Source organism: Myxocyprinus asiaticus, chromosome 16, assembly GCF_019703515.2.
Source record: "Myxocyprinus asiaticus isolate MX2 ecotype Aquarium Trade chromosome 16, UBuf_Myxa_2, whole genome shotgun sequence".
NCBI classification, from domain to species: domain Eukaryota; kingdom Metazoa; phylum Chordata; class Actinopteri; order Cypriniformes; family Catostomidae; genus Myxocyprinus; species Myxocyprinus asiaticus.
This window is the reverse complement of record NC_059359.1, coordinates 1779258-1796159: the sequence shown is the minus strand read 5'-3', so window position 1 is coordinate 1796159 and position 16902 is coordinate 1779258. Positions and strand designations below refer to the sequence as shown.

Below are 16902 nucleotides of genomic sequence, written 5' to 3'. Positions count from 1 at the left end.
AGCTCAACAACAACAGTCAGTAACACTCCTGAAGTTTCTACGTATTCTTCATGTCAGAGACACTCATCTTTTACTCAGTCCGTATGTCTCTAAAAGGATTTGGCAACAGAGTCTTGATTTAATTGTTGGAAATGGACTCTTTTGTGAAAGAGGGGATGTACACCTGTGCTTCCTCACACCTAACACTGCTCACTTTACATCGAGAGCTGCTGGTGGATCAGGTGAAGAACACACAGTGTATTCTGGACAACCTGCTGCTGAACGGCTTCATCTGCACTGAAGATATAGAGATCATACAACGCAGCACCACCAAAACTGACCAGGTACAATACTAACCAACACCTTATTTTGGACATGTACCAAGGTATTCTTTGAAAAACCTTTAGTGTACCGTGTAAATACTCCCGGTCCAAAGTTTGGGCACACCTACTCACTCTTTATTATTATTTTCCATATTTTAGAATAGTAAAGTCTTCAAAACTATGAAATAACATGTATGGAAGTATGGGAGTTGTGTAGTGACCAAAAATGTTTTTTTTTTTTTTTAATCAAAACTATCCTCTTGAGACCCCAGCGTGACTTCTGTGTGCATTTTCAATCCTTGCATCATTCGTTCATTTCATATTCAATTAGGAATTCAAAATCAGAAAAACAAACAAAAAAATGACTTATTTCATTATTCGTTTACGAAACCAACATTAAAAAAACAATAATGACTTGTTTTTCGTCATTTCGGTTTAATGCTCAAGTTAAAAATAGGAAAATGGGGAAATTGGAAAAATAGCCACGAGACGCTGTGCCTTTTGATTATTTGATTTCACTAATATAGGGCTTGAATATTTGATTCGCACATATGGGTGGACCTGAAACGCCCCTTTCTTCTGATTGGTCAACCTGCATCGTCGTCTGTTCTTCCTCAAAGCTGTGAGACAGAATAAAATTTCTCTGCCGTTTAATTGTTCAGATAAATTCATCTCAGTTAATATTAAATTCTATAAAACATTTATTCTCCTAAACTCACCATGTTTATTGCAGCTCTCTCATCAAATAGTCAGACCCAGTACACAAAACCGTAAAATGTTCACTGAATGCAGACAGGGTTTCGTCTTCATGCGATTCAGCATTAAGACGATCAGTTGGGCACTGGTGGTCCACACTGGAGAATCGGCTGGCATTCGCAGTTAGGGTGACCAGACAACACTTTAAACCTGGGACAGTCCCGATTTTACAAGTCATGTACCACGTCACAGTGGACTTACAGTCGGGACACCTTTTGTCCTAATAATTAGTCTAAGGCAGCTATAGTTTGATTGCTTTAAATAAGCCTTTTAAATTGACATCAGTTTTTCGTGCATTTCTGAAATGAGAAATTAATGAACATGAACTAAAACTGAACAATACTTTTTCAGCACTTGGTTAATATCAGCATATATGTTACGTTGTTTGCTCATTTTCAATACGTCTATAAGGCGTTTGTCGATAGTTATGTCTTGGATGACAAGAAGACATTCAGCAGACGTCTTTGAGACGTTTATGATTTAAAATCTTTGCAAATCTGATTTTAAGATTTTAATTAGATTGTGATGCTTTCCAGATGAAAAGATCTAAAACAGACACCCACCTGCAGGTACGCAAGATCTTGGAGCTGGTGCAGAGTAAAGGAGAGGAGTGTTCTGCATACTTCATACACATACTTCATGAAGCATACGATGCTTATATTGACCTGCGGCCTTGGTTCAGTGATATTCAGTACACACCATTAGACAATATAAGCATTATACCAGTGATTAACACAGACCCAAGTAAGTGTGTTTTCATTTAAAATGATATATAAAACCATTTCAGAAATACACAATTCATCAAGGTCCATAGTTACAATATGAATGTTTTTCTTTCTTTCTTTTTTTTTGCATCAATGACATGATTCTAACAATGATCAGACCTTTTTCCAGCTGTTTTGGTGCACTAACTGTCTTGCATCTTCACAGTTAGCAAATACTGTGAGAAGCTCCGAAATGAGCTGGGAAGAGACACTCAGTTCATCATGTCCTACTCGAAGAGCGACGAAACGCCACTGGAAGATCTTTACACGGACACACAGATGGAAATCTTGAGCAGCAGGGATGAGAGTCTGGGCTACTTACAGAGTCTGGATGAACTTCTAGAAGACCAGGGGGTCTTCAACCAGCAGGCTGAGACCATCTTCATCATCGGTGATGCTGGTGTAGGCAAATCAATTGTTCTTCAGAAACTGCAGAACTTGTGGTCCAGACGGGAGCTGAGCACTCGTGCCAAGTTCTTCTTCAAATTCAGGTGCAGGATGTTCAGTGCCTTCAAGGAGTCGTATGAGATCTCGTTGAAGGACTTGATCTTCAAGCACAATTGCTATCCTGATGGAGACCCTGATAATGAGGTCTTTAACTTCATCTTACGATTCCCCGAGACAGTACTTTTCACGTTTGATGGATATGATGAAATCCAAATGGATTTTGACCTGGACAGTGCTCCCGAAGCGGTTTCCCCTGAAGAAAAGACGAGCCCTCTTCTGCTTCTGATGAATTTGCTGTGTGGAAAATTGCTCAAGGGTTCTCGGAAGATCCTAACTGCACGAACTGGCACGGAGGTCCCAAGCAGAGTGTTGAGGAAGAAGGTGTGTTTGAGGGGATTTACACCTGAACATCTGAAGAGATACACATCTCTACTCTTTCCCGAGCAGGAATACAGGAGGCTGGTGAACGAGCAGCTTGATGCCAACCCTCACCTGTCGAGTCTCTGCTCCATCCCGTTGTTCAGTTGGATCATCCTCAAGAGCTTCAAACATCTCCGCTCTGTATACGATGACTTCGAGTTACCGGACTCTTGCATCACCCTCACAAATGTCTTCTTGCTTCTTTCAGAAGTCTTCTTGGGCCACTCAACGGCCCGTCCTGGACTTCTGAAATGGAGCATGAGGTGTCCTGCGGAGACCTTCAAAAGTGGCAAGCAGAAGCTTTTGGCCTTCGCTAAACTCGCTCTACAATGTCTTGAAAGGGGCGGATTTGTGTTCAGCATGGAGGAGGTGTTGTCATGCGGATTAGATGAAAAGGACCTGCAGTTTGGCTTTCTGAGACCTGTTTGCCATTACGATGGATGTGGAGGCTCGGCTACCTTTGAGTTTCTTCATGTGACCCTACAGGCCTTCTTAGCAGCTTTTTCTCTGGTTCTGGACTCAAAAATCCCTCCAGATACGATTCTGAGGTTCTTTTCAAAATGTGAATACAAGAAGTCGTCTTCCTGTTTATCCTGTCTGGGAAAGTCAAAACTCAGAGACAAGGACCCTTTCCAGACCAATGAGCACTTTCAGTTCACCAACTTATTTTTATGTGGTCTCTTGTCCAAACCCAACTCTTCACTCCTGGAACACCTTGTTCCACCAATTTTGTTGAAGCAAAAGTGCAAGGTGCTCAAGACGTACCTGTCGAACAGCGTGAGGTCTCATCTTAAGGGTCTACCCTGTTCCAAAGCCACAGACGTGGAGGGCGTTAAAGTGCATGCAATGCCAAATTTCTTGTGGATGCTTCGGTGCATATTTGAGACGAACAGTGAGGAAGTAGCCAAGATGACCGCCAATGGCATATCGGCAGATTACATCAAGATTGCGTTCTGTAACATCTACTCGGCGGACTGCAGTGCTTTGAACTTTGTACTCCATCACCGTAAGAAGCACCTGGGAGTCGACATGGACAATAATAACATTAACGATTATGGCGTGAAGCAACTGAGACCGTCTTTCAGCAAAATGACTGTAGTAAGGTAAGGAACATGCATTCAGAGTTGAGATTTACTCAAAGCGTCCACAAAACATTTTTAGGTTCCAAAATTATTGCAACGCTGTCACAGAATGAAGCTTAACACTTTAGGATCTCACAAGTGTAACTGGGTGTTTCTTCAACTTCGGGCACTTTTAGCATTGTAGAAAATTTTCCACCAAAAATGAAGTCGTAGACTCGCCCTAATCATTTTAATATGCATCTATACCAGTTACCAGTTAGTGTTACTGCAGTTAGAACATTTTAGTTTGGATGTTGATGTGTATTTTAAAAACACTGTAATTGATGTTGATGCATTTCACACAGTCACTCTTAACCTCGTTTGTGCTGTTAATGTCAGGGCTGAGAGGTTCAAATTCCTTGATATAGAGCTTTATACTAGAACGTTCTCTTTAGAATTCAAATGGGTCACATAAGCCACGCTATCACATAAAGCCCGACTGAGTCATGCAAGTTTGGCTTTGCACTGTCCCAGAGCTCTGGCTGTATCTCTGGAGCACGCTGATGCGCGCTGCAGCGGTTCGTGCGAAATTATGCTTCATTCGCCCCACACAGATGTGCATGTCAGGTGTGAGAAGCATATTTACTGTTTATAAAGCACTGAACACAAGATGAATATAGTTAAATTTGCTTGGGCTATGGCTATCCGCCAAAGTGGCTAGCAAGAGTGACAGGAGTTACCTGCCACTGCCGATTTCTACACGCATTTGGCGGGTGTTAATGTCAAACCCTGTACTAGCATTTTAATAATTTTTTTATAAATTGTTTTTTTATTCCCTTTTCTCCCCAATTTGGAATGCCCAATTCCCACTACTTAGTAGGTCCTCGTGGTGGCACGGTTACTCACCTCAATCCAGGTGGTGGAGGACAAGTCTCAGCTGCCTCCGCTTCTGAGACCGTCAATCCGTGCATCTTATCACGTGACTCGTTGTGCATGACACCGCGGAGACTCACATCATGTGGAGGCTCATGCTACTCTCCGCAATCCACGCACAACTTACCACGCGCCCCATTGAGAGCAAGAACCACTAATCGTGACCACAACAAGGTTACCCCATGTGACTCTAACCTCCCTAGCAACCGGGCCAATTTGGTTGCTTAGGAGACCTGGCTGGAGTCACTCAGCATGCCCTGGATTCGAACTCATGACTCCAGGTGTGGTAGTCAGCGTCAATACTCGCTAAGCTACCCAGGCCCCCACATTTTAATTATATATATATATATATTAATTATATATTATTACGTTTTATATATATATATATATATATATATATATATATTAAAACGTAATAATGTACCACATGACACACCGAAGCCTTCCACAGGAAAACTTAATGCATGCTATGTAGTCTATTACTTGACATCACCTTGCATTACCGGCAAAGACACATGATCTAGAGCTGCGCACATAGACCTGAACACTCGGTGCACAAAACACGATGACGGTAACAATCAATAGATCATTTTTTTTTATCATGAACAGGTAATTTTGAGTAGAAAATGAACTTCAGACTTCACAAAACAAGATGTTACCAAACGTAACAACAAAATCAACAATCAAAATGGTGTAAATCAACTTGCAAACAGTGAAACCATGCAAGCTCATTAATTATTCAAGCCCTGTGCATGCTGGGAAACCAACTTTGAAAAGTTAAGCAAACTAAGTTTATAAATTAAATGTACTTATTTTATTACCAGTGAAATGGACTCAAATTAGCAAATAAATATGACAAGGTTTTTTCTTTTTCTCCTACACATTGTAAAGATAATAAACAATAATAAATAATATTTACTCATAAACTAGAACATTATTTTTTACTTGTTTGAATTGAGTACTGATGTAGAATTTACTTAATATTTTCAGGTTCACACTTAATCAACTTATTCAATGTGAAAAGTGCTTAACCTCAAAAAAAAAAAAAAAAGTGCAAATTTAAAGTCATACCGCCACATCAACACTAATACGTTTTTATTTCGCTACGTTACACCAGAACAATGTTTTCCCCTAATGAAAGCAGAGCATTTCAGAAACGCTCTCAATCACCACATACTTTGGAAAACAGAGTTTTCAAACTAAATTAAATTAGTGTGGATGTGGCCTGAATAAATCAAGGCAGAATTTAAATCTTTGGGTGCGTTATTCCTTTAAATCCCTCCCTCTCAGATTGTGTGTGAATCAGCTGACGGACAGCAGTATTGAAGTTCTGGCAGAGGAACTCATCAGACACAAAGCTGTCAAGGTGTTGGGGTGAGATAAACTGAACGTCAGTCTCTTTATGGGTTTCGTTTTTAATTCTACAGTCTGATCGATGACAATATTTACAGCCTTTACAAGAATCACATCACAGATGTCGGAGCCAAACTGGTAGCAAAGATCATTGAAGAATGCCCACGCTTGAAGACTGTCAAGTAGGTATCACAGAAACATACTCTGATAGCACCAGTACACCGTGAGATGTCTATTCCACATGTGCGTTTTCATCTAGAAGATTTGCTCATCTGGATGTTAAAAAGTTCAGTGCAGTTTGTGGTGACATTTTGGTCAATGACGTGTCATTAATTTCTTTTTGTCCGGATCTATTAAGTCATTCAGAAATACATTGAAATGCGATTCACACAAAACAATTACTTGAATACACCTCTTCTATGATGAACATGTTTTCAATTTCTGTGTTCAAAGTCACTTTGATATTTTTTCTGGGGCTTGAAGTAAAAAATATCTAAATGGTGAAACCGTCTGGAGACAGTTATAAATAAATTAAAAAAAATAAAAATAAAAAGCTGAAATTTAAAAATAAATACATAAAATATAATAATAAATAAAAAATAAATTTTGGCATAAGTAGGTAAGAATAATATTTGATTATTTTTTATTTTAAAAAGTAATCAGTGAAAAATATTATATAAAATATAATATAACAAAAAAAAAAATTATTAATATTTAAAAAATTGTCTGGTGGTGTAACCAACTTGGTGTTATTTATATTGTTGTCATGTCACAAAACCCCTCCACATAAAACAGAGAGGACCACCTTAGACCCTCATGACTTTGTGTGTAGTTTTATAAATAATAAAAAAGAAATCATAATAAAAATAAAATCGCACATTTTGTTCAGGTCATTGATATTCATGACTCAAAAAAAAATTACAAAAACTCTTGAAAAATACCGATGTTTGAAAACTGGAGAAAGTTGTGGACACTCATGTATTCAAGGTGCAAGGAAAGTATTTTAACACATAGTTACACCTCTTGACATTTTAAAGTCATTAAATACATTTTTGTAAAAACTGTTATAATTTTTTCTTTTTTTATGTATGAAGCCAATATGAACACAAAGATTACATTTCTACAGACTTGATACATGTGTTTTAAAGCAGACATTTAAAAGACTCATTTTTATCATCCTTATTTGTCAACGACCCATTTATAATGTGAATTATTATTTGTTTTAAACGCCTTTTTAAATGTTTTATAAACAAAACTGACACTTCAAATAGAATGCAATGCTTTCCAGACGATGCACACATCATAAACATCATGGAAACATAATGTCAATTTCCTAACTGGTTATGCAAAATAAATACTTGGTGTTTATTTTAAATAAATGTCATTTTGTCTATGTTTTGCTAGGCTTGGCTGCAACCAAATCACCAGTGTGGGTGGGAAGCATCTTGCTAGCGCTATTCACAAGAGCAAATCTATCTTTGATGTAGGGTAAGTTTATCTATCTGAAAAATAAACAAAATGTAGTTCTTAAATCAATTAATCACCCAAAAATGAATCATATACCCTCATGTCTTTCCAGCTCATGTCGTATTTTTCTCTGTGAAACGCAAAAGATGTTAGGCAGTATTAATCTTGCATATCACGTAAATGATCGCAAATATGATTAAAAGAACTGCAAAGGGAATACGAGAACTCCCCAATGCATCTAACCTCCTAAGCAAAATAGTTATAAAAGTGGAGTGTTAGTTATGTTTGCATTAAAAGTGCAGTTTTCTCACTCTCGCATGTCTGAGAGTGCACTCTCTCATGTGCGAACAACACAGAGAGAGAATCCACAGATATATAAACCAAAAAATACAGCGCAGCACTCATGCACAAGACTCGGCGCAACAGTCAAAGACATCTGTCTAGCGCATGTTTACATAGAAAAATGTTTCATTACAACATATTACACAGTGCATAATAACAGTTCAAATGAACGCACAGATGAACAGAAATGTATTTATACAATTTGTATCATATCAAACATTCAGAAAAAGCCTTAGGGTTAATGTTTCAGAAAAACATGAACCCTTTCAGAAAATTACAATTCTTACCTGCTCATCTGAAATGCCAGTCTACTTTCTTCATCCTGAAAAAAAAACAACTGATGGATGCATTTAACATCTTCACTGACTCCACATATGACTCGTGATACATTTCATGTTTTCTAAATTCATACGAAAGTTTTGTGTGGGTAACAGACCTACAGACTGACATTGCACATGTTGTCAACCACTGACTGTGTCGTGTGAGACATACAGTTTTATTCCTGCAGGGGGCGCTTGACGCCAAAACCAAATCCTCCATGCATCAGCATTTAAATCTCAGAACAGTTTATATCCCTTTGAAAACATTTTACACTGGATATTTATTTTTATGAAAACATTCTAATTGCAAGGATTCATACCTGTGAATGGAAATCTGCCTCAGCATTACATATAAAAGCATTTAAAAAAATTCTCATCCAGAAACAATAAACGACTGTGATTGGCCCATCCTGGCCAACGATGAGAAAAGTAACGGGTACCACGTGACTCCGGCATCTAGTGGGGAATTGCATGATACTAGTTAACAACAACAACAACAAAAAAAAAGTAAACAAAAGTTTTCACTAAGGGCCACAACTGTGCCTAAACAAAATGTTTAGTGCTTTTGTGTTTCATAGATGAAAGAAATTACGTATTTGCATTAAAATGAGGGGAAATGAGTGGAAAGATTGAATAATGACTAAATGTTAATTTTTGGGTAAAATAACCCTTTAAAGTGACGCATGATTAGTATTATTAGCAATCGCGGCTTTAGCCATGTGAATAAATACGATTATGGCTGATTTTGTAGAATGTGGGGTAACTTAATTGGTGATGAGGGGGCCGAAGCTTTTGCGGACGCATTGAGGAATCATCCCAGTCTCACCAACCTCAGGTAAACCTCGTCTTGTGTCATGATAAAATGATGCTTTTGTCTACTTTTAGAGAACTTAATCTCTCAGATAGAGCTAATTCACTATTGTATTGCTGTTTAGTCTCTCTGCCAATGGCATCACATCTCATGGTGGCAGAAGTTTGGCAAATGCACTGAAGGACAACACAAGCCTTAAAATCTTCTGGTGAGACTGAATTTTCTAGTCAATTTGCAGCATACAAACACCTTTTGATTGTTCATACTTTTTTAATTTTTGTTTAATGTGCTCATTTTCCAGGTTGATACAGAACAGAATCGGTGATGACGCAGCGTCAGATCTCGCTGATGCATTCAGGTCAAACTCTTCTCTGACCCATGTGATGTACGATACCTTCACTATTTTAATCATCTTTCTATATTTTAGAAATGTGAATGCAACCACCTTTTGACATTTAATTATGCAGGATATGAATTCTAGATATCTACAATTCAGTTTTCACTAGCTAAAATGCTAATTCTTGATATCGGAAATTTGATTTTCACAGGTGCCAATTAATTTCAGGTACTGGAAAACTATTTCAGATACCAATAGATTTAAAAAAAATCCTAAAATGCTTTCTTACTAGTTACAATCACATTAAAGATATCTAAAATTAACATTGCCACTAGTGAAAACCAAATGACAGATATCAAAAATAAGTATTTTTACTAGTTGTAATTCAGCTGTTGATATCTGAAAATGATCATTTTTACTAGTAACAAGTACATAGCAGATATGTATATTTGGAATTCTAACTAGTAAGAAAGTAATTATATATATATATATATATATCATTTTGAATAGTAGGGAATGACAGATAATTGTGAAATTGTACTAGTGAAAATGCAATTACAGATATCATCAATTTTTGAAATTCCATTTTTGATAAAGAATGGGTATTTTCACAAGTAATGACTTCATTTTTATATGTAATGATTTTGCTAGTGAAAATTTAATTATTAAAGGTAGACTAATCTATCGGTTTTACCGATTAATCGGTGCAGATAGTTGCTTTTTAGAACTATCTTTATCTGCAAAATCTGTATAAGAATGAATACGATTTTTTTTAAACATTGTATAAATCAATTTTTAAAACTACCAGCCAATTTATCGGTTATCGCTTTTTCCACCACCTTAGTTATCGGTATTGCAAAATCCCCTATTGATTGATCTCTAATATACAGTATATACAGTAAATATACACTAGAAGTAGACTGATATATCGGTTTTACAGATTAATCAGTGCAGATAGTTGCTCGGTTTTCAGCAAAATCTGTTTAGGAAAGACTAAGATTTTTTTAAAACATTCTATAAATAGATTTGAAAAACTAACGACCAATTTATCTGTTATCGGCTTTTCCCGCCACCTTAGTTATCGGCAAAATCCCCAATTGGTTGATCTCTAATATATACTGTATATACAGTATATATACACATTAGAGGCAGACCGATATATCGGTTTTACCAATCAATCGGTGCAGATAGTTGCTTTTTAGAACTATCGGTTATCGGCAAAATCTGTACCGATAGTTGCCGATATTTTGTATTTTTTTCATTCCCTGTGTTACTCTAGAGTATTGTAATGAAGCAGAGTCTCTGAAATTTCAAAATAAGAGCCAGTGGTGTGTTTCAGGCTTGTTTATTATTAAAAGTCCCATGTTATGCACCAGATCTTCATTTTCTTCTGGTTAATTTGGGGATTTTGGTTGAACAATAAACTGCATCTGTGAAATAACATAGATATCTTATATACACTATATTGCCAAAAGTATTCGCTCATCTGCCTTTAGACGCATATGAACTTAAGTGACATCCCATTCTTAATCCATAGGGTTTAATATGACGTCGGCCCACCCTTTGCAGCTATAACAGCTTCAACTCTTCTGGGAAGGCTTTCCACAAGGTTTAGGAGTGTGTTTATGGGAATTTTTGACCATTCTTCCAGAAGCGCATTTGTGAGGTCAGACACTGATGTTGGACGAGAAGGCCTGGCTCACAGTCTTCGCTCTAATTCATCCCAAAGGTGCTCTATCGGGTTGAGGTCAGGACTCTGTGCAAGCCAGTCAAGTTCTTCCACACCAAACTCGCTCATCCATGTCTTTATGGACCTTGCTTTGTGCACTGGTGCGCAGTCATGTTGGAACAGGAAGGGGCCATCCCCAAACTGTTCCCACAAATTTGGGAGCATGGAATTGTCCAAAATCTCTTGGTATGCTGAAGCATTCAGAGTTCCTTTCACTGGAACTAAGGGGCCAAGCCCAGCTCCTGAAAACAACCCCACACCATAATCCCCCTCCACCAAACTTCACAGTTGGCACAATGCAGTCAGACAAGTACCGTTCTCCTGGCAACCGCCAAACCTAGACTCGTCCATCAGATTGCCAGATGGAGAAGTGTGATTCGTCACTCCAGAGAACGCGTATCCACTGCTCTAGAGTCCAGTGGTGGCGTGCTTTACACCACTGCATCCGACGCTTTGCATTGCACTTGGTGATGTATGGCTTGGATGCAGCTGCTCGGCCATGGAAACCCATTCCATGAAGCTCTCTACGCACTGTTCTTGAGCTAATCTGAAGGCCACATGAACTTTGGAGGTCTGTAGCGATTGACTCTGCAGAAAGTTGGCAACCTCTGCGCACTATGCGCCTCAGCATCCGCTGACCCCGCTCTGTCATTTTACGTGGCCTACCACTTCGTGGCTGAGTTGCTGTCATTCCCAATCGCTTCCACTTTGTTATAATACCACTGACAGTTGACTGTGGAATATTTAGTAGGGAGGAAATTTCACGACTGGACTTGTTGCACAGGTGGCATCCTATCACAGTACCACGCTGGAATTCACTGAGCTCCTGAGAGGGGCCCATTCTTTCACAAATGTTTGTAGAAGCAGTCTGCATGCCTAGGTGCTTCATTTTATACACCTGTGGCCATGGAAGTGATTGGAACACCTGAATTCAATTATCTGGATGGGTGAGCGAATACTTTTGGCAATATAGTGTATCTTTCTTACTCGTAACAATCACATTAAAGGTATCTAAAATTATCATCGCCACTAGTGAAAACCAAATTACAGATATCAAAAATAAGTATTTTCACTATTATTTTTGTAATTCAATTGTTGATATCAGGAATGGACAGTTTTACTAGTAACAATGTAATTATTGATATCAGGAATAATTTTTTTTTACTAGTAAGTAGTACATAGCAAATATGTATATTTAGCATTACAACTATTAGGAAAGCAATTATAGATATCTGTAATTGCATTTTGAATAGGAGTGAACGACAGAAAATTGTGGAATTGTACATGTGAAAATGCAATTACAGATCCTGATTTTTTTTACTCTTTGAAATAAAATTGTTCATAAAGAATGGGTATTTCCGCAAGTAGTGACTTAATTTATTATATGAAATCATGTTTTTACTAGTGAAAATGTAATTACTAGAGGTAGACCGATATATCGGTTTTACAGATTAATCGGTGCAGATAGTTGCTTTTTAGAACAATCGGTTATCTGAAAAATCTGTTTAGGAAAAACTAAGATTTTTTTTTTTTTAAACATTCTATAAATTGATTTTAAAAACTATTGACCAATTTATATGTTATTGTCATTTTCCACCACATTAGTTATCGGTATCGGCAAAATTCTGTTGATCTCTATTATATACTGTATATACAGTATACACTAGAGGTAGACTGATATATCGGTTTTACAGATTAATTGGTGCAGATAGTTGCTTTTTAGAACTATCGGTTATTGGCAAAATCTGTACCGATAGTTGCCGATATTTTTTTATTCCCCATGTTACTCTAGAGCACTGTAATGGAGCAAAGTCTCTGTCATATCAAAATAAGAGCCCCTGGTGTTGTTTATTATTAAAAGTCCCATGTTATAGACCAAATCTTCATTTTTTTCTGGTTATTATTGGGATTTTGGTTGAACAATAAACTGCATCTGAGAAATAGCATAGATACGATATCTTAAATATCTTTCTTACTAGTTAATCACATTAAAGATATCTAAAATTAACATTGCCACTAGTGAAAACCAAAGTATTTTTATAATTTGTACTATTATTTTTGTAATTCAATTCGTGATATCAGGAATGGACAATTCTACTAGTAACAGTGAATTTATTGATATCAGGAATTAAAATTTTTACTATTAAGAAGTACATAGCAAATATGTATATTTGGAATTCCAACTATTAATAAAGCAATTATAGATATCTGTAATTGTGTTTTGAATAGGAGTGAATGACAGAAAACTGTGAAACTGTACTAGTGAAAATGCAATTATAGATATCATTAATAGTTTTTCACTAGTTGAAATTCCATTTTTGATAAAGAATGGGTATTTCTGCAAGTAGTGACTTTTTTTATATGAAGTAGTAATGTTTTTTCAAGTGATAATGTTATTTACTAGAGGTAAACCGATATATCGGTTTTACAGATTAATCGGTGCAGATAGTTGATTTTTAGAACTATCGGTTATCGGCAAAATCTGTACCGATAGTTGCCGATATTTTTTTATTCCCTGTGTTACTCTAGAGCATTGTAATGGAGCAAAGTCTCTGTGATATCAAAATAAGAGCTCCTGGTGTGTTTCAGGCTCGTTTATAATTAAAAGTCCCATGTTATGATCTTCATTTTGGTTGAACAATAATCTGCATCTGTGGTTATTTATTTTGGACTCTTGGAGCCTCTGTGTCTGTGCCAGTTATAGAAAAGACAGCATTTTTTAAACATTCTATAAATCTATTTTAAAAACTGACATTTAATCGGTTATCAGCTTTTTCCACCACCAGTTATTGGCAAAATACAGAATCAGACTAATTTTTTAAAATTCCATTCCTGATATCAAGAGTTAGCATTTTAAATACTGCAAATGTAACTGTCTATAATTTCCTGCACATTATTAAATGGCAGTTCGGTTTGCCATACAAGCACATTGTTGCGTCGCAAAATGTCAAAGCATAATTCATAACACAATTACGCGTTGCATTCTCAGCGCTACCACAAGGGGCGCTATAGCAGACATTAGCGTAAATGGTCTTCTTCTACAGTAAGTTTTCTCTTTCATGGCAATTTGAAGAAAACCTTGCGTAATTAAACTTAGTTAAATTGTCGACATGTTTATAGCTAGCTACCTGAATAACAACACACCTGGTTTAGTTGCACATACTACAAATAGTCTGCATGAATGTTTCTGCCGTTAACCGCACCTGTATGCTGTAAGACAACGAAATGATTGTGAAGGTTCATTATTTACTATTGTATATATTTAAAAAATGACATCTTTATACTAAATATGAACTTTATTGCAAATAATGAACTCTGACAGATTAAATAATCCATTGAATTCTCCACAGGCTAATAGAAAACGAGCTGACTGTTCATGGAGCCAAACAGCTCGTGGAAGCCCTGACCAACAACACGACACTGAAGGAAATCAAGTAAGATTGTTTTCAAAACACAGTGAGCTGCCTTTGTAGGTAGTATTTTAAGACTCTCTCCCACTCTTAGATCTTTGGCCAAAATCTAAGACAGCGTTGCATTTATCCATTAAGAGAAAACTCAGTGATGCAATGGTGAATGAAGCGAGAACAATATTGATAATGCTGAAAAGTATCAATAAATAGTTGACTATTTTAACTAATTTTTGTATTTGCTGTGTAGCACACAAAGGGTCTGTTGTGTAGGTTATGAGGTTCCATTTCAGTTAAGATGCTGTCTTAGAAGGAAGCCACCTATGTAGGTAATAGGCAGCTCTGTAGGTGTTGGAACAGAGCCCTAGTTCTCTTTTATCGTAAACCTGATATTGACTCGTGTAATGTGGCTTATGAAGAGTTGTTTCAGTTTCACTCATCTTTTGATGTGTTCACAGTATTAAAGGAAACCAGATCTGTGAAGAAGAAGAAAAACTCTTCGCGGTCGAAGAGAGGCTTCGCTTTTGCTAAGAAGGAAAACAGAACGCACGTGGTTTCTGTGAGGAAATGTTGTGCAACACCACAGATGTTGATGTAGCCTACATTAGGCACAAAACAGCCAACATTCATTAAGCTGCTTTATTACAAGTTTATATATTTTTTTGCATTATTATCATTTCAGCCAAACAATCCAAATAGTGTTCAAAATGTTTAAAGTAGAAAACAGTAAAAATCTAGTTTATAAAAAAAAACCTTTTACGCTGTTTTTGCAACTTACGAGAAACGTTATTAAAACATCTGTCTTAACACTTTTATAAGAGTCGCGAGACAAAGGATCGTCTAATGATACGTTATTGAAAGCTCTTTCAACATTTAATCACATGCATGAATGATATCTATAATAAAATGTAAAAAAAAAAATTAAAATGTGAAAATGCAATTTTATCTCAGTAATTCAGTTTTTACTAGTAAAAAAGTTCATTCTTGATATAAAAAATACGTAATTACTCAGAAATATACATTTTTTATATCAAAAACAGAATTTCAACTAGTAAAAGCTGCAATTATTTATAACTATAACTGCATTTTCACAACCACAATTAAATCTATAATTTCTTAGTAATAGAAATTCCAGTTTCACGTTTCAGCTGTACGTCTTTTTCACATAAGATTCATACATGATCATTTCTGATATCAATAATGACATTATTTCCAGAACAAATATTCATTCCTAATAAACAACTTAATTACAAATATTGAAAATGTTAATTTCTAATATCTGAACATTTATATCAACGTGTTACATTTGGTATTCCAGATAACTGAAAATGTCGGCAAACGGCAGTGCAGAGATCTTTAAAATCCTGCACATGATCAAATGTCGAAAGGGTTGCGATAGACACGCTCTTCAGGAAACCTTACTGGCTAAATGAAAAATGCATTAAAGTTATTGTGAATATATCATGAATATCACCCAGCCCTAAATCACACACACGCACGCACACACACACACACACAGACTCACACACACACAATTACAAACACAGACTCACACACACACACACACACACACACAAATACACACACACACACACACACACAAAAACACACACACACACACACACACAAAAACACACACAAATACAAACACACAGACTCACACACACACACTCACACAAACACACACACACACACACACAAATACAAACACACACACAAATACACACAAAAATACACACACACAAACACAAATACAAACACAGACTCACACACACACACCCACACAAATACAAACACACAGACTCACACACAAATACAAACACACAGACTCAAACACACACACACACACACTCACACAAATACAAACACACACACACAGAAATACAAACACAAATACAAACACACAAACACTCTCAAACACAAATACAAACACACAGACTCACACACAAATACAAAAACACACAAATACACTCTCACACACACAAATACAAACACACACACACACACACACACACACAAATACTCACTCAAATACACTCACACACACACTCTCTCACACATACAAATATACACACACAAATACAAACACACAGACTCACACACAAATACACACACACACAGAAATACAAACACAAATACAAACATACAAACACTCTCTCACACACAAATACAAACACACAGACTCACACACAAATACACACACACACACACAGAAATACAAACACAAATACAAACATACAAACACTCTCTCACACACAAATACAAACACACAGACTCACACACAGAAATACAAACACAAATACAAACACACAAACACTCTCAAACACAAATACAAACACACAGACTCACACACAAATACAAAAACACACAAATACACTCTCACACACAAATACAAACACACACACACACACAAATACTCACTCAAATACACTCACACACACACTCTCTCACAC

At 36.6% G+C, this 16902-nt stretch overlaps 1 protein-coding gene across 3 annotated transcripts; it reads left to right on the top strand.

Moving 5' to 3' along the window:
• Positions 1-16314, top strand: LOC127453637 (nucleotide-binding oligomerization domain-containing protein 1-like). Of its 3 annotated transcripts, none has more exons than XM_051720180.1 (11): positions 1-323; positions 1628-1802; positions 1989-3792; positions 5974-6057; positions 6135-6218; positions 7441-7524; positions 8917-9000; positions 9101-9184; positions 9278-9361; positions 14393-14476; positions 14908-16314. In XM_051720180.1, the coding sequence occupies exons 1-11, from the start codon at positions 132-134 to the stop codon at positions 14978-14980; spliced, it is 2832 nt and encodes a 943-aa protein (XP_051576140.1). In that variant the 5' UTR covers positions 1-131; the 3' UTR covers positions 14981-16314. The 3 variants fall into 3 exon arrangements, with proteins under 3 accessions (XP_051576140.1, XP_051576139.1, XP_051576142.1); XM_051720179.1 differs by having other exon boundaries at positions 1595-1802; XM_051720182.1 differs by lacking the exons at positions 5974-6057; positions 6135-6218 and having other exon boundaries at positions 1595-1802.
• The last annotated feature ends 588 nt before the right edge of the window (positions 16315-16902 follow it).

Excerpts from the sequence above, each read along its gene's own strand:
- LOC127453637 (XM_051720179.1), top strand. The coding sequence starts at position 132 with ATGGACTCTTTTGTGAAAGAGGGGATGTACACCTGTGCTTCCTCACAC. Across the intron at positions 6,219-7,440 it reads CCACGCTTGAAGACTGTCAA|GCTTGGCTGCAACCAAATCA; the intron begins GTAGGTATCACA and ends ATGTTTTGCTAG. Across the intron at positions 9,001-9,100 it reads CCCAGTCTCACCAACCTCAG|TCTCTCTGCCAATGGCATCA; the intron begins GTAAACCTCGTC and ends ATTGCTGTTTAG.